Here is a 25969-nt window from a genome sequence, read left to right on the forward strand (position 1 = left end):
CAACTAGCCTACCTGGTTAAATAAAGGTGTTCTCAACTAGCCTACCTGGTTAAATAAAGGTGAAATAAATCAATATAATAAAAAATCATAAAAGCTGAAATTTTTTCAACCACATAAAATATGTATCGAAGCCGAACTGAAACCTTGTCAGAAACACATTGGGTCATTTTCACTACTTTCTATTTCCTTACAACTGGTCAAACTGATGTCATTTGGGCATTTTTGCTTTATTTGATTTTCTCCCCAGTCCCTAAACGTCTTTGCTCCGCGAAAGATGACAGAGAAACTTTACCGATGTCAACTAGATTGAAGCATTCATTCTATCGATCTATTACATTATTCTGTTGAGCAAGAGTTTCTTTTGTCTTCGAGGGCAACAAAGTATTTAATTATAAACAAGCTGACTAACAAATAGCCCACCAAAATGTTGGAAATTACAAGCAGAAACATATCTCAAATCAGACAAAACAAAATTCTGTACAACCTATCAAAATGTTTGTTGTGCAGTCTTTGACTGTAGCCTAAATAGCATGTTCTATATTTGCAGGTTAGGGTTGTGTGCAGGCCTCAGATATTCACTTTATCACATACAGTCGGGCGGTTGCGAATGGGTTATTAGCAATTGCGGGTGGGTGCGGGTGAACAAACAGCTGACCCGCGCACTACTACCCTGGTGGTTAGCCTCATTATTGCTGTTATTTTTTTTAAAACTTTAGTTTATTTAATAAATATTTTGTTAACTATATTTTCTTAAAATTGCATTGTTGGTTAAGGGCATGTAAGTAAGCATTTCACGTTAAGGTCTCCGGCGCATGTGACAAATATAAGTTGATTTGATTTGAGCACTACACTATCAGTGTCACTCAACAAACCAGCAGTAAGCTTTTCTAACAACTGAATTAATTAAATGCATCCAGGCTTTAAATGAGGATGAAAAGGATGCTGTTAATGTAGTGATGCTTACTGTTCTGGTTTGGAATGGTTTGTGGACTGCTTGATTTGGGGATGGTGAGTTAGTTGAGGATGTTGTTAATTACGCTATATATGGTCGGTTGGGATGCTGTTATGACGACTGGGCGTCCCTTTGCCTCCCCAGCCCCCTTTATATGAGCCCAGGCATAGGATGACAAAGGGAAGCCCATAGGTCACATGACAGGATGGACAAAGAAGGCACATCTCTTCCTGCTTCCTGTTGACTTCACAGTTGTCATTTGTGAGTGTAATCTCAGCCTGTGGGCTAGGGTTACTGCTTTGTCTGTTTGACTGGATGGTAAAAACAGGGGCTATATAAACTCTACAGTATCTGATGGATATTTAAAAAGTACAACACTGATGCAGTCAAAAGGTCAGGGTTGAATGCTCACAACATTTTCTATTTTTTTTAATATACTTATGAAACATTTTGACATTTATGTGTATACCAATAATACAGTATCACATTGCATAAGTGTTTGTAGTGTAACAGGACATGGTATGTGAAGTTATACACAGGGGAATGTATGGAGTCATTAGGCAAGGTGAGGGCACGAAGGAGTTTGGATGAATGACAGTACAAACAGACAGGGCCGGTTTCCAAAAAACCTTAGATCCATGATGAACTTAGCCTTCAGAAAATTTCGGGAAACGGGTCCTGAGCGTTAGTGCAACATTATTAGTAAAGGCAGCCATTGTATCAGTTTACTCAAACAGGATAGGCCTACTGGGCACCAATTCCCTGTTATGGACAGAAATTACATGAAAAAAGGGGATGATGCAGTCATAAAATGTGATATAGCAGTCCTATTTCCATAAGGTATACTGTGCAAAATGGGAAATATTGGCTATAAATTCTTGCTTCAGTTTTATTCATAAGCATAGAATACTTTTAGGCCGTCATTTTAAATAAGAATTTGTTCTTAATTGCCTAGTTAAATAAAGGTTAAAAACTTGAATAGGACCTCCGATGTGGCGCAGTGGTCAAAGGCACTGCATCGCAGTACTAGCTGTGCCACTAGAGATTCTGGTTTCGAGTCCAGGCTCTGTCGTAGCCGGCCGCGACTGGGAGATCCATGGGGCGGTGCACAATTGCCCCAGCATTGTCTGGGTTAGGGGAGGGTTTGGCCGTCAGGGATGTTCTTGTCCCACTGCGCACTAGCGACTCCTGTGGCAGGCTGGGCGCAGTGCATGCTGACACGATCGCCAGGTGTACTGTTTCCTCTGACAGATTGGTGCAGCTGGCTTCTGGGTTAAGTGGGCATTATGTCAAGAAGCAGTGCGGCTTGGTTGGGTTGTGTTTCGGAGGACGCACGGCTCTCGACCTTCGCCTCTCCCGAGTCCGTAAGGGAGTTGCAGCGATGAGACAAGACTGTAACTACCAATTGTATACCACGAAAAAGGGGGTAAAAAAACCTAAATAAATCATTAATAAGGCAATTTGTTGATAAAACTAGCAGACAGATATAATCAATTATAGCTGAAAGAAACAGATTTCAGATGCAGGTTAATTCCAGCTTTGCTCCATTTGAAATCATACAATTGAGAAGTCTATGTCAAGAGTGGAGGCAACGAGATGTGCACATAATTTATTTTATGTTTATGCAAATGAATTTGGCTATCAGGCTCCATGATACAATGGAAATTGAAGTAGGATCAATGTCATGTGACAAGGTCCTCAGACAGAGGAGCACACAATCCTTCTTCAGGAATAATACCGTTGTGAAATATATAACTAACACACAGATATATTCTGAGCATCTGAGATCATTCATTGTGCTCTCATCGCCAGCAATGGCTGTGTTGATTACATGCTCAAGCTCTGCATCAGTAAAAAACCTTTCAGACCAATTTCTCTCTTAAACACACACACACACACACACACACACACACACACACACACACACACACACACACACACACACACACACACACACACACACACACACACACACACACACACACACACACACACACACACACACACACACACACACACACACACACACACACACACACACACACACGTGCATACACACCTGCACTCACACATGCACACATACACACACATACAAGGGAGTGGAAGGGGAGGATTACTGGCTTCAGTTGAGGCGATGAAGAGCTGTGTCAGGTGGTTAAATACTTGGTTGAGGAAAAAACCTCAGAGAGAGAGGGACAGTTTCAAAGCCTTTTGAGGAGAATCACCTTGGGCTAAATCTGACAGCCAACCTACCATGAACATGGAATATTGGCCAGGTTGTCTCTGTTAAAACAGAAATGTGAACTCAATTAACCTACCTGATAAAATGGTAGTACTTCGGGGGCCCAATTCAATCAGTTGGAGATAAAGGCACTGTTGGTTCACTCAGCATGTTTACAGGGGTGGTTTTGTGTCGATACACAATGACAACGAGGAACAGCTTGCTCACTGGACACCTCAGATAAAGTGTAAATATTCAGAGTAAACCCGCAGTATGTTTTGACTTCATTTGCAATCTAGCTGTTACATTGGGCCATTAAATAATGTTATGTTCATCATGATGCCATGATCTCACTGGAGATCTATGACCAAATTTCACTGTAAGAGCAATGGAGGTCTAGGATTGGACAGTCATTGGTTCTTAGCAGTGACCAACATCCAGCCGGTATATGACTTAAGGGATGTGAAGGGAAACACCTGCACAATATTTAATTAGCCACTCTCCCAGAAGTAAATACAGCAATGTTAGGAGGTTGTCATTTGAACAGTGTGCACTGTGCAGGTATTTCCCTTTCTTTTCACAGCCAGTCATTGGCTTTTGGTATGATAGACAGTGGCGAGCCCCACTTACGTGTGTTGATCTTCTGCAGGGAGATGTGTTTCTCCAGCTGTCTGCGGAGTTTGACCTCAGCACCGTACTTCCCTGTGGTCCCATTATCGGCCAGGATGAAGTGGGAGTGCAGGCTGTTGAGCACGGTCAGCTTGCTCAGTGGGTTGGACATGGTCTGGTACGGTCGGACCACCTGTTGAACCACAACAAAATTTTCATTAACATATTTTGTTTACTCAGCAGTTGAATATAATAAACTAGTGTTGGAGTCGTGGCCGCGCACGACTCCAACACCATCATTAAGTTTGCTGACGACACAACAGTGTCTGGCCTGATCACTGACAGCGATGAGGCAGCCCAAGAGCCTGAAAAGATTTGGCATGTGCCTTCAGATCCTCAAAAAGCTGCATTACCGCTTGGTATGGCAACTGATTTGGCATCCAACCGCAAGGCGTGACAGAGGGTAGTGCTTACAGCCTAGTACATCACTGGGGCCGAGCTCCCTGCCATCCAGGACCTCTATATCAGGCAGTGTCAGAGGAAGGCCCTAAAGATTGTCAAACACTCCAGCCACCAAAGTCCTGGACTGTTCTTTCTGCTACTGAACGGCAAGCAGTACTGATGCACCAAGTCTGCTGCTAGTATTTACTATCTATCCTGTTGCCTAGTCACTTTAACCCTACCTATATGTACATATCAACCTCAATTACCTTGTACTCCTGCATATCGACTCGGTACTGGTACCCTATTGTCACGTTTGCTGGAATAAATATCGGACCAAGGCGCAGCGAATGTTGAGTTCCACATATTTGATTAGAAAGTGAAACTAAGCAAAGACAAAAACAAATAAACAACAAACTAACAACGAACCGTGACTACAGAGTTGCTATGTGCACTAACTCAAAACAATATCCCATAAACACAGGTGGGAAAAACAGCTCCTTAAATGTGATCCCCAATTAGAGACAACGATTACCAGCTGCCTCTAATTGGGAATCATACAAATCACCAACATAGAAAATAAACTGGAACACCACATAGAAATAAATAAACTAGATCACCCCCAGTTACGCCCTGACCCACTTCACCATAGAGAAACAATGGTTTCTCCCCCCCACTCCGACCACAAAAAATGAAACCAAATAGGGAGGGTAGGGGGGGTGATTTGGTGTCGGTGGCGGCTCTGGTGCGGGACAAAATACCCGCTCATCCCACGGATCCTCCAGCAACGGGGGCGGCTCTGGTGCGGGACGAAGAACCCGCTCAACTCGCAGATCCACAATCTTTGGTGGTGGCTCTGGTGCAGGCCGAAGAACCTGCTCATCCCCGGATCCACCCAGGCTGAACACAGTGCCTAGACTGGATCTCGATGCAGAGGAAGGGTCCTGCCATGGAGCGGGACTGGACACCTGCCCTGGCCTGGACAACGGTGTAGAGGAAGACTCCTGCAATAGAGAGGGACTGGACGCCGTGTCTGGACTGGGCATCGGTGCAGGGGAAGGCTCCGGCCATGGAGCTGGAGGTTCCGGACCGTGGACCGTCTCAGCAGGTTGCTGATCCTGGACTGTCGCCGGAGGTTCCGGACCGTGGAACTGTCGACGGAGGTTCTGGACCGTGGAACTGTCGCCGGCAGCTCCGGACTGGGAACTGTCGCCGGAGCTCCGGACTGGGAATTGTCGCCGGAACCTCCGGACTGGGAACTGTCGCTGGAAGTTCTGGGCTGGGGATCGTACGAGGAGCAGGCACAGGACGTACCGGACTGGGGACACGCACTTCAGGGAGAGTGCGAGGAGCAGGACGTACCGGGCTGGGGACACGAACTTCAGGGAGAGTGAGAGGAACAGGCACAGGATGCACCGGACTGGGGACACGCACTTCAGGGAGAGTGAGAGGAGCAGGCACAGGACGTACCGGACTGGGGACACACACTTCAGGGAGAGTGAGAGGAACAGGCACAGGACGCACTGGACTGGGGACACGCACTTCAGGGAGAGTGCGAGGAACAGGCATAGGACGCACCGGACTGGGGACACACACTTCAGGGAGAGTGCGAGGAGCAGGCACAGGACATACTGGACTGGGAAGGCGCACTTGAGGGAGAGTGCGAGGAGCAGGCACAGGACATACCAGACTGGGGACACGCACTTCAGGGAGAGTGCGAGGAGGAGACACATGACGTACCGGACTGGAGAGGCGCACTTGAGGCCAGAAGCATGCAACCGGCCTAGGTTGCACCAGACTGCTAACCGGATCCTCTGGTCGGATGTTGAGCAGAACACACTTGCACAACATCTCTCTCATCTCACTCTCTCCCAACTTCGCCATTGCCTCCCTAACAGTCTCAGGCTCTTCCCTCTGCTCAGTCGCCAGCGCCATGTGCCCTCCCCAAGGAAACTTGAGGTTGTCCTTGGGCTTTCTGTAGCCGCGAACCCTGTCGTCGTCGCTGTCCTCCATTATCTCCTTCTGATGTCCAGAAATCCTTCACCTGGTGAACATGCTGCTTGTTCCTGGTTTGATGGGATATTCTGTCACGTTCGCTGGAATAAATATTGGACCAAGGCGCAGCGAATGTTGACTTCCACATATTTTATTAGAAAGTGAAACTAAGCAAAGACAAAAACAAATAAATAATACACTAACAACGAACCGTGACTACAGAGTTGCTACATGCACTAACTCAAAATGGGGACAGCCGAAGAACCCTTTTGGAACCCCTTTTTCTAAAAGTGTTTATAGCCAAGTTATTGTTACTCATTGTATATTTATTCCTTGTGTTAAATATTTCTCTCTGCATTGTTGGGAAGGGCCCGTAAGTAAGCATGTCACTGTTGTTTACGAAGCATGTGACAAATGCATTTGATTTGACTCACAAACACACACGCGCACCCACACACACACTGTAACTTACGTCTTTTCCCACCAGGTCCTCCTGGTTCTCCACGATGCCCCAGGGGGCGATGCCAATAGTGCAGATCTTCCCCCGAGATTTAGAGGCATGGTCCTTTAGCGCATCACCCACATGCCGGATCACCCCTGAGTGTGTGTGTGTGTGTGTGTGTGTGTGTGTGTGTGTGTGTGTGTGTGTGTGTGTGTGTGTGTGTGTGTGTGTGTGTGTGTGTGTGTGTGTGTGTGTGTGTGTGTGTGTGTGTGTGTGTGTGTGTGTGTGTGTGTGTGTGTGTGTGTGTGTGTGTATGGATGTGAGACGAGAGAGAGAATAGATTATGCATGTGAGTGAGAGTTGTACGTGTGTTTGAAAGAGAGATGAAGAAAGAGGGCCATTCTGTCAGGATTGATACATAGAGTAATCTTAGATAAATTATACACAGACTACGAAAACATAAAAACATTTACACCGCAAAGCAGAGACAGAGCGACAGAAAGGTATATCTCAGCCCCACCACCCTCTCTCAATCTCTCTCCCTCTCCCCCAGTCACACCTGAGGGGAATCTCATTTCATCCCTCTACCTGACACTCACTGTCCACTTCCTTTTGTCCCCGAAATCCTCCTCTCCGTCAATTATTCATCCTCCCATCTCCCCACCTCTGCCCCTCTGTTTCTCTCTTCTCTTTCTGTTTATGACCTACATCTATACAGTTACCTAACCCTTCGAGGTTACCACCCGCCAACCAGATTAAACCCAAATGTAATGTTGTGGCTAGGGTCAAGGTTAGGCTGAGGATTTTTTTTTTTTTTTTTACTAACACTAGTATTGATTTTTCACATCCACAACACAACGCAAGAGCAGTGATAAACAGAAGCGTAGGGTTAATGGGTAACAACGTCACAGCACGTGGTTGTTATTAGCCCACTAAGTGGGCCTTTTTCATGCCTCCACCCACCCAGCCCACCTGTGTTGACCCCGCCGGTGAAGATCCAGGCTCCGGTTGTCATTGCAGCCTTGATGAGGCCCTTGCCAAAGACCTGTTTGAGTTTGGGCTGCAACTCAAAGTTCTGCAAGCCCCCATGCACCGAGATGAGCAGCTTGGGAAGGTCCAGCTGCCACTCCTTGGTCATCAGGTGCAGCAGGAGGTCTGGCTTGGTGTCGTAGGACACACGCACATACTGCAAATGATCATACAAATAACCAATAGCTGTAATTTGTTTGGTATAACATCAACGTGTAATATAGATTACAATGAGAGATATTTTGTTATCTGTCTATCCACCCTTTATGTGTTATATCATTCAACCCGAGGTATAAAGTGGTCACCATGGCTTTGTTGGAGTGGCCCCCTCCCTGGAACTCAATGGTTCCGAAGGCGTCGGTGGGGCTGAGCTGGGTGTGTTTGCTGATTGACCATTTCTCTGATAGGCTGTCATTCTTAGCCAGACGCTCCGTCTTGTCATTCTGACTGGAGGAGATGCCGGGGGGCAGGCCAACGTGCTGACCAATCAGACGGCCACAGCAGCACCTGGGGAGGCGCAAGAGAGGGGACAGGTAGTCAGAGGTGAGGTGAAACATTCTGAACGTTGCATTCTTCTGATCAGACACCAGATGTGCACTAGATCTGGGAAGGAGGAAGTGACATGTCGGGCAGGTTCCCGTTCATCTACTGTGAGAGAATGGAGTTCAAAGGCCGTTCACACAAACCCCATGCAGCCCACTCTCTCTGCTTTGTACAAATCTCTGATAAAGCCTCTGTAAATGTGCTAGAATTATGCTCATAATATCATAGCCATTAGACATACTAGTAGTCAATAGTCACATACATTGGACATAATGGAGTTGAAATGAGACAGGTCCAGACAGGAGTCCCTGAGGGCAGACAACTGGAATCTTTATTCTGAGATGATGTAAACACCGGCCTGAGATCAAAGAAAAAACACATTTCTCTTCACTTGCATGTCGTCGACCCAGTTTTTCCAGATGAGTAACTATTTGATCCTGGAGCCCCCTCATTTTCCCTCCAGAGCTTTACTTATTCTGTGTTCACTGCTTCATTACATGTCATTTTTGAAAGCATCATTCTTGGTTTCTTTAATGCAGAAATATGTCTGTGACAGGTGTTATGTTCTGCCCATAGCATTCTTTATGTCAGTGTGATGTAGCTCCCTAGAAATGGAGTGATTTTGGTCATTCACAGCATTTTATTGTGTGTCTGTTATGCTTGTTCTGAATGGCCACTTATGCATAACATATGGCAGATTCATTAAATATTCATATATTTAATAAGGTCCTTTAGAGATACCTCCTTTTTTTAGAGAATGAAACATCTGCAGGGCTCCCTTGCTAAAATAAATGTAAAATAAAATGTGAATGAGACTGTGTGTGTGGTGAATCTTTGGTGTTTTAGACATTACAGTTATATGGTTCCTTACCCTGACAGTATTATATAGGCCAGAAGAGACTGTAATCCACAGTTCTGATTTCTTTAAACAGCTAACTTTAGCCACCTCTAGCTACAAATCAATTGGGGAGCTGGGGGCAACCATGTAATGTACATTGTTTGGGGGCTATTCACCTTTATGTTACTTCAAACAAGTCTTTGAGTTGATTTGGCTAAGAAATATTTAACATTGCTGCCAATTTTGAACACAGCTGCTTTGGATGCTGCTTCCACTATGCCTTGTGTGGTGTCCGGGAGATTGGGACTAACATACAATGCTCGTCGAACATCACATTCCAATGTCATGAGCATGAATATGGAGTTGGTCCCTCCATTGCTGCTATAACAGCTTTCACTCTTCTGGGAATGCTTTCCACTGGATGTTGGAACATTTCTGTAGGGACTTGATTCCATTCAGCCACAAGAGCATTAGTGTGGTCGGGCACGGATGTTTGCCATATGGCCTGGCTCGCAGTCGGCTTTCCAATTCATCCCAAAGGGTTGAGGTCAGGGCTCTCTGCAGGCCAGTCAAGTTTTTCCACACCGATCTCGACAAACCATTTCTGTATGGACCTTGCTTTGTGCACGCGAGCATTGTCATGTCAAATTGTTGCCACAAAGTTGGAAGCACAAAATCATCTAGAATGTCAATGTATGCTGTCGCGTTATTATTTCTGTTCACTGGAACTAGGGGGCCTATCCCGAACCATGAAAAACTGCCTCAGACCATTATTACTACACCACCAAACTTTACAGCACTATGCATTGGGGCAGGTGGCGTTCTCCTGGCATACGCCAAACCCAGATTTGTCCGTCGGACTACCAGATGGTGAGCGTGATTCATCACTCCAGAAAACGGATTTCCACTGCTCCAGAGTCCAATGGTGATGAGCTTTACACCACTCCAGCCAACGCTTGGCATTGTGCATGGTTATCTTAGGTTTGTGTGCGGCTGCTCGGCAATGGAAACCGATTTCATGATGACAAACAGTTCTTGTGCTGACATTGCTTCCAGGGGCAGTTTGGAACTCGGTAGTGAGTGTTGCAACAAAGGACAGATGATTTTTAAGCACTATGCGCTTCATCACTCGGCGGTCCCGTTCTGCGAGCTTGTGTGGCCTACCACTTCTGGCTGAGCCATTGTTGCTCCTAGACGTTTCCAGTTCACAATAACAGCACTTACAGTTTGACAAAAATTTGACGAACTGACTTGTTGGAAAGTGGCGTCCTATGACGGTGCCACTTTGAAAGTCACTGAGCTCTTCAGTAAGGCCATTCTACTGCCAATGTTTGTCTGGCTGTCTGCTCAATTTGATACACATCAGCAACGGGAGTGGCTGAAATAGCCGTATACACTAATTTGAAGGGGTTACCACATACTTTTGTATATATAGTGTAAGTGTAAGGGTTTTCTTCTGGTGAAAGAGAGGCGGACCAAAATGCGGCGTGGTGGTTATTCATGTTTTTAATTAAGACGACTATACATGAACAGACTATACAAAACAAGAAAAGTGAAAACCTAAACAGTCCTATCTGGTGCAAACACAAAGACAGGAACAATCACCCACAAAACCCAACACAAAACAGGCTACCTAAATATGGTTCCCAATCAGAGACAATGACTAACACCTGCCTCTGATTGAGAACCATAGCAGGTCAAACATAGAAATAGACAAACCAGACACACAACATAGAATGCCCACCCAGCTCACGTCCTGACCAACACTAAAACAAGGAAAACACATACGAACGATGGACAGAACGTGACAGTAAGACAGCAAAAATATGAATTTCCCATTCACATTGAACAACAAAGTTGTCTTTTAGTACTTTTCACATACCTATGGGGGTCTTTGGCACTCACTATGATATGAACACATTCTCTCTTGTTGAAGGCTCTCTCAATCCACGATTTCTGTGCCTGCGGAGAGAAGAGAAGATGCTCAGTCAGCTAGTTACTCAAACTCAGACCACAGGACTCTTAACTTAAGAGAGGTAGACGAGAGAATCACAGGCGGCACATCAGGAGGCATGCAGGCAGCTAGTACCCAGCTAAGCCCCAGTCTGAGTCGGAGCCCAGTCGGCCCTGGGAAGATAAGAGGCCTTTCTCTACCAAACAACAACAACTCTTCATTAGAATGGGAAGAAGGGTTTTGTTTTTCTTACAGAGACCAATTCTCTTCAAGAACCAGGTAGCTAGCTCTTGCAGAATTTGAAGTGCATAGATACAAGCCACAGGTTTCCTATCTGATATCGACTAGGCCTATTTAAGATGCACAATTTGAGGTCTTGAAAATGTTTCATTTTATTTAACTAGGCAAGTCAGTTAAGAACAAATTATAATTTTCAATGACGGCCTAGGAACAGCGGGTTAATTGCCTTGTTCAGGGACAGAACGACAGATTTTTACGTTGTCAGCTCGTTAACCAAAGGTTGCTGGATCGAATCCCCGAGCTGACAAGGTAGAAATCTGTTGTTCTGAACAAGGCAGTCAACCCACTTTGTCCCATTAGGCCGTCATTGTAAGTAAGAATTTGTTCTTAACTGACTTGCCTAGTTAAATAAAGAAAAATAAAATAATTGTGTTGGAAATGACTATCAAAGATTTGCATGCAATCATAACCATGCAAACTAACACACACTCAAATGCAAATATTTAATATACATTGAACAAAAATATAAACTTAAACGCAATGTAAAGTGTTGGTCCCATGTTTAATAAGCTGAAATAAAAGATCCCAGAATGTTCCATAAGAACAAAAATCACATTTCTCTCAAATGTTGTGCACAAATTTGTTTACATCCCTGTTAATGAGCATTTCTCTTTTGCCAAGATAATTCATCCACCTGAAAGGTGCGGCATATCAAGAAGCTGATTAAACAGCATGCTAATTACACAGGAGCACCTTGTGCTGGGGCAATACAAGGCCACTCTTAAATGTACAGTTTTGTCACAAAACACAATGCCACAGATGTCTCAAGTTTTGAGGGAGCGTACAATTGGCATGCTGACTGCACGAATGTCCATCAGCGCTGTTGCCAGATAATTGAATGTTCATTAATCTACTATAAGCCGCCTCCAACGTCATTTTGGAGATTTTGGCAGTACGTCCAATTGGCCTCACAACCACAGACCACGTGTAACCACACCAGCCCACCTCCACATCCTGCTTATTCACCTCCGGGATCGTCAGAGACCAGCTACCCAGACAGCTGATGAAACTGTGGGTTTGATTAACCAAATAATTTCTGCAAAAACTGTCAGAAACTGTCTCAGGGAAGCTCATCTGCGTGCTCGTCATCCTCACCAGGGTCTTGATCTGTCTTCACTCACCTTCGGTGGCCACTGGCATGCTGGAGAAGTGTGCTCTTCACAGATGAATAGCGGTTTCAACTGTACCAGGCAGATGGCAGACATGTGGCGTCGTGTGGGCGAGTGGTTTGCTTATGTCAACATTGTAAATTGAGTGCCCCGTGGTGGCGGTGAGGTTATGGTATGAGCAAGCATAAGCTATGGCCAACGAACATAATTGCATTTTATCGATGGCAATTTGAATGCACGGAGACACCGTGATCAGATCCTGAAGCCCATTGTCATGCCATTCATCCACCGACATCCCCTCATGTTTCAGCATGATAATGCATGGCCACATGACGCAAGGTTCTGTACACAATTCCTGGAAGCTGAACATGTCCCAGTTCTTCCATGGCCTGCATACTCATCAGACATACCACCCATTGAAAATGGTTGTGATGCTCTGGATCGACCTGTACGACAGCGTGTTCCAGTTCCCGCCAATATCCAGCAACTTTGTACAGCCATTAACGAGGAGTGGGACAACATTCTACAGGCCACAATCAACAGCGTGATCAACTATACTTAGGAGATGTGTTTCACTGCATGACGCAAATGGTGGTAACACCAGATACTGACTGGTTTTCTGATCCACACCCTACCTTTTTTTAAGGTATCTGTGACCAACAGATGCATATCTGTATTCCCAGTCATGTGAAATGATAGATTAGGGTGTAATAAATGTATTTCAATTGACCGATTTCCTTATATGTACTGTAACTGAGTAAAACCGTTAAAATTGTTACATGTTGCGTTTATATTTTTGTTCAGTATCATTTACTTCCCCATTGAGATAAAGTGCAGAGAGTAAACGGATGGTCTGTGCACCCAGGCAGTAAATTCTGTTTGAGTTTCTCAGAAATGTGAAGTTCTTCATCCTGCCCCTGCGGAGTCCTTGAATATGAAATATTTCCTCATTTCCATGGGATTACAGCACAACTGACAGCCAATGGAAACAAGTGTGTGTGTCGGGGCATGCGGCTGTCATGTCTACTGCAGGGTCTGAAGGAGAGAGTCAATTATACCCTGCTAGAGCCTGGTGAACAGAGCCTGGTGAACAGAGCCTGGTGAACAGAGCCTGGTGAACAGAGCCTGGTGAGCAGAGCCTGGTGAACAGAGCCTGGTGAACAGAGCCTGGTGAACAGAACCTGGTGAACAGAGCCTGGTGAACAGAGCCTGGTGAACAGAGCCTGGTGAACAGAGCCTGGTGAACAGAGCCTGGACTCCAACAACACCGCTGGGGGGATATAATGTGAAAGCATTTTCTGTACAAAGATGCACATTGACCCCATTCACACAGGAAGTGTTAGTGGACATGAAGTGTTGTGGAGATGAGTATGATGGTAGGAGTGTCCGGAACACTCTGTTGCCTCCCGACAGCAGGACGGGACAGCTAAAAGACACTAGAGGAGGGGAACCGAGCCTCCCAAAACCCACAGCAGCTGTGGCAGGAACACCACAAGGCAAAACAAAAGGAGGACTTTTCTCTGCTTTATTCCGGGAGAATTTGCGTCCCCTGTTCCCAGCCTGCTCTGCTTGTACAGGGCTTTTCCCCTCCGTCAGAAAAAGAACAACACGCTGTCTCTCTGCCTGACTGGCCCTGTCCCCCCACGGCACGCCAAAACCCCCTCAGGCACCGACCTCCAACCCCCAGGCAGGCCTCCCTCCACACAGGCACACTTACCCTAACACCAGACTTCCCACGATTAACCATTACTCTGAACAAGTCAAGCCACGGGAAGGGGAGGGGTAGGGGGGCCACTTTACACAGGTCAACCTGACCGCGATGACTCAGCAAGCAGCCCCCCTCCCCTCCCCCGACAGGATGCGACCAATGTATTCATACGCCGCTGCGCACAAGCACAAAGTAGATCTCTCCCTCCCGTTTTTGACAAAATTAGGCGTGACAGTGCTGGCATGAGCCTACTGCCGCTGCTCTCGTGTTCTCAGTAAAAAGAAGATAAGACCAGAAAACCACACAACACAGAAAACACAACACAACCTGTGCCAAAGCCTCAAACAACAGAAAACCACCCCTGGGGTAGAAAAGGAGACCCTCCACAATCTTCTTTGTGGTTCTCTCTCTGTGGCTCTCTCTTTGTCTCTCTCTCTCTCTCTCTCTCTCTCTCTCTCTCTCTCTCTCTCTCTCGCTCTCTGTGTGTGTCTCTCTCTCTATGTATCTCTCTCTCTAGTATATTGAACATTCTGTCTCCCCCTGCTTTCTCTCTCTGTCTCCGTCTCACTGGTTTTGTTTATGAGTTTTGACATGGTATGATGGGGTGGCCCAAACTCCATTGTGTAATTAAGATTTGTCTCTGGGGTGCATACCTGACGTCTGCCAACTAGTGCCAGGGCATGGGAAGCACGGTGTGTGTGTGTGTGTGTGTGTGTGTGTGTGTGTGTGTGTGTGTGTGTGTGTGTGTGTGTGTGTGTGTGTGTGTGTGTGTGTGTGTGTGTGTGTGTGTGTGTGTGTGTGTGTGTGTGTGTGTGTGTGTGTGTGTGTGTGTGTGTGTGTGTGTGTGTGTGTGTGTGTGTGTGTGTGTGTCAGGCTGGCTGGCTGGCTGGCTGGTAGTGTCTTGGTTGTCTTGGTTGTGAGTAAGGGAAATCAGACAACCTGTCATGGGTCAAGACAACATTACAGACTCTATCTCTCTCTCCACTCCCTCTCCCCCTCTCTCTCTCCCTCTCCTTGTTTCTCCCTCTCTTTTTCATTACTAATACTAGTGGGGAGTCTGTTCAAACACCACATCAAATGAACAGCCAACTGTCTAACTGATCTGTTCCAAAATAAACCAACATTAATACATTTAGCAGGTATGCAACATGTTTTTCTTCTTTGGTTGACATAGATGCTATTTGTACTTAACTTCATGAAAATGAAAATAATAATATTAATAAAAAGAGAATTACATCTGAACTCTGGAGAAATCTCACTGAAATTATGGATTTCTCTTCATCTGTTTTCTTACTGTGCAAAAATATTCTCTCTAACTGAATTGCTGTCACACTAATTGGAGCGTTGGCGGTAGCACTGAGCCATAGGATTAGATTCTTAGCTACTTGTCTCAATTGCACTTCACACTTTTTAATTACCATGTATATCAAATAAAGTATCTTTAAACTTTTTTTTTGTCTTTTCCATGACTTTTCCTTTATCTTAGAACAAATGCAAACAGTGGAAGTTTCCAATTAACGTCAAAGCACAATTTCCATTGTGCTTAATTCATGATATCCATACTTTCATGATATCCATACTTTCATGATATCCATACTTTCATGATATCCATACTTTCATGATATCCATACTTTCATGATATCCATACTTTCATGATATCCATACTAAAAGACACACTGCTTGCTTGGGTGAGCGTCTTCTTTTAATTGACTATCCCAGTTAGGTGACTCATGACTGAAGAAGATACATGCGAAAACATTTCAGTGTCTTTTATATATATATATATATATATATATATATATATATATATATATATATATATATATATATATATATATATATGCCATTTAGCAGACGCTTTTATCCGTCTTGAAAAGCATTGGGGAAAAAATGATGAAATAAATAACTTCAACCTTAATAGATGTGTGTTGAGCTTTTTATATTTTACACCATCACTGCTATGTCCTCATCAGAACCATTTACAACACACATTTACCCTTTAGCTTAGCATACAGGGAAACACATAAACATGTGGGCTCCAAGTGGCACAGTGGTCTAAGGCACTGAATCTCAGTGCAAGAGGGTTCATATAAGTCCCTGGTTTGAATCCAGGCTGTATCACATCCAGCCGTGATTGGGAGTCCCACAGGGCGACGCACGATTGGCCCAGCGTCGCTGGAGTAGGCCATCATTGTAAATAAGAATTTGTTCTTAACTGACTTGCCTAGTTAAATAAAGGGTCAAATTAAAAAAGATGTTCTGTTGTCTATTTGAGAGAAAATATTTTTTTATAAATGATTTAACATTGAGTTATAGTCAGAACAGTATGTTTTTCATTTGAGAGGACTATACTTTTCTTTAAATCACAATAATAATCATTCATGCACTCTCCTGTGTCCACAACAGTCTTTAAAACTAAATTCTGTTTGTAGAAAGGTGCATCAATTATTCAAAGGAAGGCAACTAGCAAACAGAATCGCTTGAAAAAAATAAAAAATAATTTCCCAATGAATACAAATTTGCAGCAATTGAACTGAATATAGAAACATTTCCGGGATACAGAGCAAAGACAATGGATCAAAGACAAATAGAACCTTCTGTTTAAATCATTTTCAGTTTCTTGCGGTAGTTAAGTCTAGGCTACTTCAAAATACCATTCAATAAAAATCTGCACCACAGTGAGAATTCACAACAGTTTCTCCTCTCATGTCTCTGCGCAGAGAATGTGTTATTTCTGTGCTGTTCTCTATGAGACTACATCAGTGGTGAGAGATCAGCCTATTCAGACCCTCTTTAATTCAATAAAAAGCATTTCTTTGTTATTTTAATACGGTAAGTTTTGTCATCAGAACCTTCACTAGGGACTCTGTCGGACTAGAAGAAAGTACATCAAAAACAGTACACCCGAGCCAGACACTTACCTGAGTGTGTTGCTGTGCTGCATTGATGGGAGCATCCTGTGAAAAGCAGGGCAAGTGCTGAGGGCATCTCTATATCTCTAAACCTCACACCCTTACTGGATCCTGACACCAGGCCTGTCCAGTCCACCCCGCAGCCTAAGGACATTAGGGCTAAACCAGAGCCACTGTGGCCCTATGAGCCCACTGGAATGTGTGTGTGTGTGTGTGTGTGTGTGTGTGTGTGTGTGTGTGTGTGTGTGTGTGTGTGTGTGTGTGTGTGTGTGTGTGTGTGTGTGTGTGTGTGTGTGTGTGTGTGTGTGTGTGTGTGTGTGTGTGTGTGTGTTGTAGGGGGATTAGCCTGATCAGAAAGACCCCCGTATGTCCAATCACAAGCCTCCCCCCAAAAAAACCAAATCCCTCACTACGGTATCAGATAAGGAACTCTGTTCATTTCCATCATGCACACACACACACACATAGATACAGTCGCATACAAACATGCACAATTGGTACATGTAGAACAACAATACAACTGCTGACGTTTCTCTACTGTAAAACCACTACAAGTCTCCCCTCCACTATGGAGGCTTGAATATTGTCTTTTTTCTAGTTATGCCTGTAATGGCGTTGGGCATCTTTCTCTCGAGGAGATGGCCCACCAGGGAGAGTGGTCATTTAAGCCCGACTACCATGTCACTCAGATATGCACTGCAGTGTGTCCTCTCTATCAGTGCACACCACACCTGTCTGTCTCCGGCCTCCACAGCTACTGTGCAGCTCCTGGTGTGTGTGAGCAGCATATAACAGCTCTTGACACCACAAAGCACTTCTGAGTAATGGGGACATTCTTCTTGGGTTTAACCAGATTATTATAACATTATACCACAGCATTGTTGAAATCTCAATTCTGATTGTCGGGAAGGGCATTCTAGAATGGACATTAAAACCAGATAATGGGACAATCATGAGCCAATAATATGTGCCTACAAACGCAGACCGTACTTGTTACAGAGTTACAGAAAGCTAAACCAACAACCACACAAAATGAAATTGGATACATTGTAAACGTATTGAGTGATAAACCTCTCCTGTCCCCTCTGCCACTAAAGCTGTCAAATCCTCACACGTTTTTCTACTTTGACCAGCTGTTTTCAGCAACTGATATTTTTTAATTCGGTTTTCATATTGGTAGATTTCCAAGACAACAAACTATTTAACTAGCTTCTTTGACAAGGTACACATCTGTTGTTCTGCCCGTGAACAAGGCAGTTAACACAGTGTTCCTGGGCTGTCATTGGAAATAAGAATTTGTTCTTAACTGACTTGCCTAGGTTAGAAAAATCAAGCAAAAGGTGTAATTCCCTCAATTCCCTGTGTACGTGTGTTTGTTTGAGTAGGATTTAAATTAGTGCAGATTAGAGTATTATTTTCCTGGTCTCCCCACTGTTCAGACTAATTAAAACTTGCCCAGATTACTTTAAATCTGTATAATCCCTGGATTAGGAGACCAAGAACAGACAGGTTCTAAACCAGCACTACAAAAGAGCAGTGTTACAGCTTGACCTCAGCATCTACCACCAACCGACCTGCCCTCTGAGAAACGTTCCACTCAAAGAAATGGCTGGGAGGGAAAAAAGCATATTTGGCAACGTATCATGAGTTTGCCATAGATATCGAATGTGTATTATACTTATAGCCTTCTACTAGTGTATCATTTTGCAAAGTAATGATGGCATCTTGACCCCGTCAAGTTAAACAACAGTGTTGCCATGTAATGAAATCCAGTTGAGATTTTCTCCGTTTTGAGGATGCAATGTGTTCAATTTATCTAGAGTCTCAGATTGCGAGAGAACTCAAAGTTCTAAAATCAGAACACAACTGATCAAATCTGAACCAGTCCAGTTGAGACAAGTGTAGATGTTCTCTGTGTGATGGTCTGTGTTAACTCAGATTTAGATTATATACAACTTCTACTGGGAATATTATACAGATTTTGTGACAGGCCCACAGTCAGAATGTGACAGGTCTCTTGGGAGGTCAGGAAGGCTGAGTCTGTGAGCAGTGACTTTCAAAGAGCCAATTAGAGTTGAGGAAACCTGCAGACACACTAGCCTAATGGTCCTATAGAATGAGATCAGTTCCTCAGTCTCATTCATAAGGTGGCCAGCATCACCAGCTTCCATGTCAATACTGGGATTGGGAGTGGAGAGAGCAGCTAATGATATGACACAAAGTCAAAGCCCTTTACAAGGACATTATAGAAACTCTCAGACAAAGCCTTTCATATTCTTGAAACTCCCATGTTCAATATGCCACAAAATGGATGCCAACATCAAAACAAAAGCCAAACAGTACTCTGAGCAAGAGTGTTTGTGATATTATAAACAGGACACACCAACAGATGAATTTGTAATGGATTAAGCGTTGTGAGGATGTGTTTGTCGTGTTGAAATTCCATTCCTAATGCATCTAATGTGCCTCACCAGAGGAGAATTCAAGGCCCTTTTACCCCAAACAAAACCCCAAATGGTTGTCTTCCTTCCCGTTGATTTTGCTGTGACCTGAATGCTTTTACACAGAGTGGGGACAGGTGGAAAAGTGAAGAATATTGTGTGAAAACACCTGGAAGCTGTTGTAATGCTTTAATGGGGAAGATTTCAGGAGATTATCTGAAATACACCATGATGGTTCAAGTGTACACCCACAGACACTATTGTTAGCATACCCTGACATAACCTCCATGCACTGTCTCTGATTCATTACGCACACACATGTGCACGCATACACACACACACACACACACACACACACACACACACACACACACACACACACACACACACACACACACACACACACACACACACACACACACACACACACACACACGCACGCACGCACGCACGCACACACACACACACACACACACATATTCTCACACTATCGCTCCTTCATAGGCCCACTCTGGTCAAGGTCATTGCATTGGAAGAATGCAAGCTGGTTACTCTGCAAGGCGATAGAATAGAGGGGTGGGTTGCAAACATCTCTCCCAATGAAAGTTCTAGACCCGTGCCTCCAGGTGCCTGTCATCAACATCTCATGAGCTGAGTTATGTGTATGTATTTCACCTAAACCTGCCCTCAACCCTGGGCCTAGAGAGGACGTGGCCACTTCAGAGGAGGGCCCTCTAGCTTATTCAATCTGTACGATGGTGCCATACAGTATGGCTGCTGTCTCACGAGCTCCGACCCAACTTTGCTATTCTGTGATTCTTTTGACGTTTATCTTTATTTTTTTTGCTCAAAATGTATCCGTTATTATTCCTTATGATCAACAACTTTTGAACGTCAAATCGTCAGTTACTAACCTCAATTCCAGCATCAACTTCAAATTCGACTCATCTGCCGTGGGCTCTGTGTAATTCTGCCCCAATTTTCGGGCTACCCACGAGGAAACGGCAGTAAAAAAGAGGCCGGAGAGGCGTAGTCCTGGCGAGATAATGGCAAAGGGAAAACCGGCCACCTTTTCCTTCCATTATATTGGCAAATATAATTGATAATAAGATGGTTGACCTCCGATCGCAGATTTTCTATCAACGGGACTATCGTAACTGCAATATTCTCTGCTTTTCTGAAACATGGGTTTTGGACAAGATACGCCCCATGGCTATCCAACTCGATGTATTGTCCATTCACCGAGCAGAGAGGACAATGTATTCAGGAAAATCAATAGGGGGGGGGGTATGCCTCTTCATCAACAGCAAATAGTGTGGTGACTCTAGCGTAGTGGAGGTCTCGACCCATTGTTCACCCCTCTTGGAATACCTAATGTTCAAATGCCTAGTATTCTACCTCCTAAGAGTTGTCAGCTGTTATCATGACTGCTGTATACATTCCACCTCAGGACAAGAAAAACATCAAGCTGGCCCTTTTATGCACCCAGATCCTGCTTTTCTTGTTGCCGGTGATTTTAATTCCACGTCATTAAGATACATGATCCCCAACTTCCATCAGCATGTCTCCTTCTCCACTAGGGGCGATAAAGTCCTAGACCACTGTTACTCTACCCACAAGCAAGCATACAAGGCACTCCCTTATCCCCTGTTCGGCAAATCAGATCATGGTACTCTATAGTCCTGATTCCTGTCTACAAGCAGAAGCTCAAAACAGGAAGAACCCTGAGGCTTCGTAGAGAAATCATCATCCGAATTGGAAGCTATGCTGCAGGACTGCTTTGCTAGCATGGACTGGAATTTGTTCCAGGACTCGGGCGATAGCATTCGTGAGCTATCCACCTCAGTCAACGGCTTCATTAGGAAATGCATCCCCGACGTTGTCCCCACAGTGAACGTTCACTGCTTCCTCAATCCAAAACCCTGGATTAACACAGAGAACAGCACTATCGCAGCCAACCCTGAAGCTACGGTTGAGGATAAGAACAAGTACAAGAAGTCCTGCTACGATCTCAGCTGAGCCATCAAATGAGAAAAATATCAATATACAGTTGAAGTCGGAAGTTTATATACACCTTAGTCAAATACATTTAAACTCAGTTTTTCACAATTCCTGACATTTAATCCGAGTAAAAATTCCCTGTCTTCGGTCAGTTAGGATCACCACTTTATTTTAAGAATGTGAAATGTCAGAATAATAATAGAGAGAATTATTTATTTCAGCTTTAATTTCTTTCATCACATTCCCAGTGGGTCAGAAGTTTACATACACTCCATTAGTATTTGGTAGCATTGCCTTTAAATGGTTGAATTTGGGTCAAACGTTTCGGGTAGCATTCCACAAGCTTCCCACAATAAGTTGGGTGAATTTTGACCCATTCCTCCTGACAGAGCTGGTGTAACTGAGTCAGGTTTGTGGGCTTCCTTGCTCGCACATTCTGTTCCATTTCTGCCCACAACTTTTCTATAGGTTTGAGGTCAGGGCTTTGTGATGGCCACTAAAATACCTTGACTTTGTTGTCCTTAAGCTATTTTGCCACAACTTTGGAAGTATGCTTGGGGTCATTGTCCACTCTGAAGACCCATTTGCAACCAAGCTTTAACTTCCTGACTGATGTCTTGAGATGTTGCTTCAATATATCCACATAATTTTCCTACCCCATCTATTTTGTGAAGCGCACCAGTCTCTCCTGCAGCAAAGCACCCCCACAACATGATGCTGCTACCCCCGTGCTCACGGTTGGAATGGTGTTCTTCGGCTTGCAAGCCCCCCCTTTTCCCTCCAAACATAATGATGGTAGTTATGGCCAAACAGTTATAATTTTGTTTCAGACCAGAGGAAATTTCTCCAAAAAAGTACAATCTTTGTCCCCATGTGCAGTTTACGGCGGTTTTGGAGCAGTGGATTCTTCCTTGCTGAGCGGACCTTTTTTATGTCGATATACAACTCGTTTTACTGTGGATATAGATACTTTTGAATGCCTTCCTGAGCGGTATGACGGCTGCGTGGTCCCATGGTGTTTATACTTGCATACTATTGTTTGTACAGATGAACGTGGGACCTTCAGGCATTTGGAAATTGCTCCCAAGGATGAACCAGACTTGTGGAGGTCTACATTTTTTTTTGCCTATCAGAAGCTTCTAAAGCCATGACCTCCATTTTCTGGAATTTTCCAAACTGTTTAAAGGCACAGTCAACTTAGTGTATGTCAACTTCTGACCCACTGGAATTGTGATACAGTACAAAACTATAGTTTGTTTGTGGAGTGGTTGAAAAACAATTTTCATTGATTCCAACCTAAGTGTATGCAAACTTCCTACTTCAACTGTACATATTACCTCAATTACCTTGACTAACCTGTATCCCCGCACATTAACTCGCTACCGGTACAACCCTGCATATAGCCTCAGTATTGTTATTTTATTGTGTTAAATTATTTTATATATATATATATATACTGTACCAGTCCAAAGTTTGGACACACACCAACTCATTGCATGTTTTTTGTTTAGTTTTATGATTTTCTATATTGTAGAATAGTAGTGAAGACATTAAAACTAAGAAATAACACATTTGGAATCATGTAGTAACCAAAAAAGTGTTAAACAAATTCTTCAAAGTAGCCACCCTTTCCCTTGATGACAGCTTTGCACACTCTTGGCATTCTGTCAACCAGCTTCATGAGGTAGTCACCTGGAATGCATTTCAATTACCAGGTGTGCCTTGATAAAAGTTCATTTGTGGAATTTCAAATATGCAAAATAAAGCTAAATAAAACAACAGTCCATCATTACATTAAGACATGAAGGTGTTAATGGGATTTAACTGTTAATTGAATGATTAGAATATTCCACCCTGAAACCATAAAATTGTATGGAATTGATTAGAATGTGTACAATTATAATCAATAAATGTGTAGTTCTAGTCAGAATTAGGGTAAAACAACATAGCTCATGTTTATGTCTTTATGGTATTTTAAACACATACCGTCTGAGCAAAATTCGGCGCCGACCTGACTAGAGATTTGGGAGAGAACGGGGAGTACGTCTCAAGGTCAAGGTCTCCATGATCTCTGTCAGCTGTAGTGAGACAGTATGTGCGTAGGATATCTTCTGTTTGTGTGTATGTATGTGCGTATGATATCTTCTGTTTGTGTGTATGTATGTGCGTAGGATATCTTCTGTTTGTGTGTATGTATGTGCGTAGGATATCTTCTGTTTGTGTGTATGTATGTGCGTAGGATATCTTCTGTTTGTGTGTATGTATGTGCGTAGGATATCTTCTGTTTGTGTGTATGTATGTGCGTAGGATATCTTCTGTTTGTGTGTATGTATGTGCGTAGGATATCTTCTGTTTGTGTGTATGTATGTGCGTAGGATATCTTCTGTTTGTGTGTATGTATGTGTGTATGATATCTTCTGTTTGTGTGTATGTATGTGCGTAGGATATCTTCTGTTTGTGTGTATGTATGTGCGTAGGACACCTTATGTTTGTGTGTATGTATGTGCGTAGGATATCTTCTGTTTGTGTGTATGTATGTGCGTATGATATCTTCTGTTTGTGTGTATGTATGTGCGTAGGATATCTTCTGTTTGTGTGTATGTATGTGCGTAGGATATCTTCTGTTTGTGTGTATGTATGTGCGTAGGATATCTTCTGTTTGTGTGTATGTATGTGCGTAGGACACCTTCTGTTTGTGTGTATGTATGTGCGTAGGATATCTTCTGTTTGTGTGTATGTATGTGCGTAGGATATCTTCTGTTTGTGTGTATGTATGTGCGTAGGATATCTTCTGTTTGTGTGTATGTATGTGCGTAGGATATCTTCTGTTTGTGTGTATGTAGGTGCGTAGGATATCTTCTGTTTGTGTGTATGTATGTGCGTATGATATCTTCTGTTTGTGTGTATGTATGTGCGTAGGACACCTTCTGTTTGTGTGTATGTATGTGCGTAGGATATCTTCTGTTTGTGTGTATGTATGTGCGTAGGACACCTTCTGTTTGTGTGTATGTATGTGCGTAGGATATCTTCTGTTTGTGTGTATGTATGTGCGTAGGATATCTTCTGTTTGTGTGTATGTATGTGCGTAGGATATCTTCTGTTTGTGTGTATGTATGTGCGTATGATATCTTCTGTTTGTGTGTATGTATGTGCGTAGGACACCTTCTGTTTGTGTGTATGTATGTGCATAGGATATCTTCTGTTTGTGTGTATGTATGTGCGTAGGATATCTTCTGTTTGTGTGTATGTATGTGCGTAGGATATCTTCTGTTTGTGTGTATGTATGTGCGTAGGATATCTTCTGTTTGTGTGTATGTATGTGCGTATGATATCTTCTGTTTGTGTGTATGTATGTGCGTAGGATATCTTCTGTTTGTGTGTATGTATGTGCGTAGGACACCTTCTGTTTGTGTGTATGTATGTGCGTAGGATATCTTCTGTTTGTGTGTATGTATGTGCGTAGGACACCTTCTGTTTGTGTGTATGTATGTGCGTAGGATATCTTCTGTTTGTGTGTATGTATGTGCGTAGGACACCTTATGTTTGTGTGTATGTATGTGCGTATGATATCTTCTGTTTGTGTGTATGTATGTGCGTAGGATATCTTCTGTTTGTGTGTATGTATGTGCGTAGGACACCTTCTGTTTGTGTGTATGTATGTGCGTAGGATATCTTCTGTTTGTGTGTATGTATGTGCGTAGGATATCTTCTGTTTGTGTGTATGTATGTGCGTAGGACACCTTCTGTTTGTGTGTATGTATGTGCGTAGGACACCTTCTGTTTGTGTGTATGTATGTGCGTAGGACATCTTCTGTTTGTGTGTATGTATGTGCGTAGGACACCTTCTGTTTGTGTGTATGTATGTGCGTAGGACACCTTCTGTTTGTGTGTATGTATGTGCGTAGGATATCTTCTGTTTGTGTGTATGTATGTGCGTAGGACACCTTCTGTTTGTGTGTATGTATGTGCGTAGGACATCTTCTGTTTGTGTGTATGTATGTGCGTAGGACACCTTCTGTTTGTGTGTATGTATGTGCGTAGGACATCTTCTGTTTGTGTGTATGTATGTGCGTAGGACACCTTCTGTTTGTGTGTATGTATGTGCGTAGGATATCTTCTGTTTGTGTGTATGTATGTGCGTAGGACACCTTCTGTTTGTGTGTATGTATGTGCGTATGATATCTTCTGTTTGTGTGTATTTATGTGCGTATGATATCTTCTGTTTGTGTGTATGTATGTGCGTAAGATATCTACTGTTTGTGTGGAAGTATGTGCGTAGGATACTACTGTTTGTGTGTGTGTGTATGTGTGTAGGATATCTACTGTTTGTGTGGAAGTATGTGCGTAGGATACTACTGTTTGTGTGTGTGTATGTGCATAGGATATCTACTGTTTGTGTGGAAGTATGTGCGCAGCTATAAAATGGATGTCTTTGTATTCTTGACTTTAGAACATTCCCGTGAATAAACCTTTT

At 43.6% G+C, this 25969-nt stretch overlaps 1 protein-coding gene across 2 annotated transcripts in view; it reads right to left on the reverse strand.

Annotated features, from left to right (window-relative positions):
- trpm3 (transient receptor potential cation channel, subfamily M, member 3) overlaps window positions 1-25969 on the reverse strand; it is a 191646-nt gene that overhangs the window by 97846 nt on the left and 67831 nt on the right. For both annotated transcript variants that reach the window (XM_046347796.1, XM_046347797.1), the window contains exons 2-6: window positions 10953-11032; window positions 7995-8196; window positions 7633-7846; window positions 6691-6815; window positions 3804-3975 (exon numbers count right to left, since the gene is read on the reverse strand). In XM_046347796.1, the coding sequence (XP_046203752.1) occupies window positions 3804-3975; window positions 6691-6815; window positions 7633-7846; window positions 7995-8196; window positions 10953-11032 (793 nt within the window). The remainder of the gene's footprint in view (window positions 1-3803; window positions 3976-6690; window positions 6816-7632; window positions 7847-7994; window positions 8197-10952; window positions 11033-25969) is intronic.

Source organism: Oncorhynchus gorbuscha, linkage group LG04 (genome assembly GCF_021184085.1).
Source record: "Oncorhynchus gorbuscha isolate QuinsamMale2020 ecotype Even-year linkage group LG04, OgorEven_v1.0, whole genome shotgun sequence".
In the NCBI taxonomy this organism is placed as follows: Eukaryota; Metazoa; Chordata; class Actinopteri; order Salmoniformes; family Salmonidae; genus Oncorhynchus; species Oncorhynchus gorbuscha.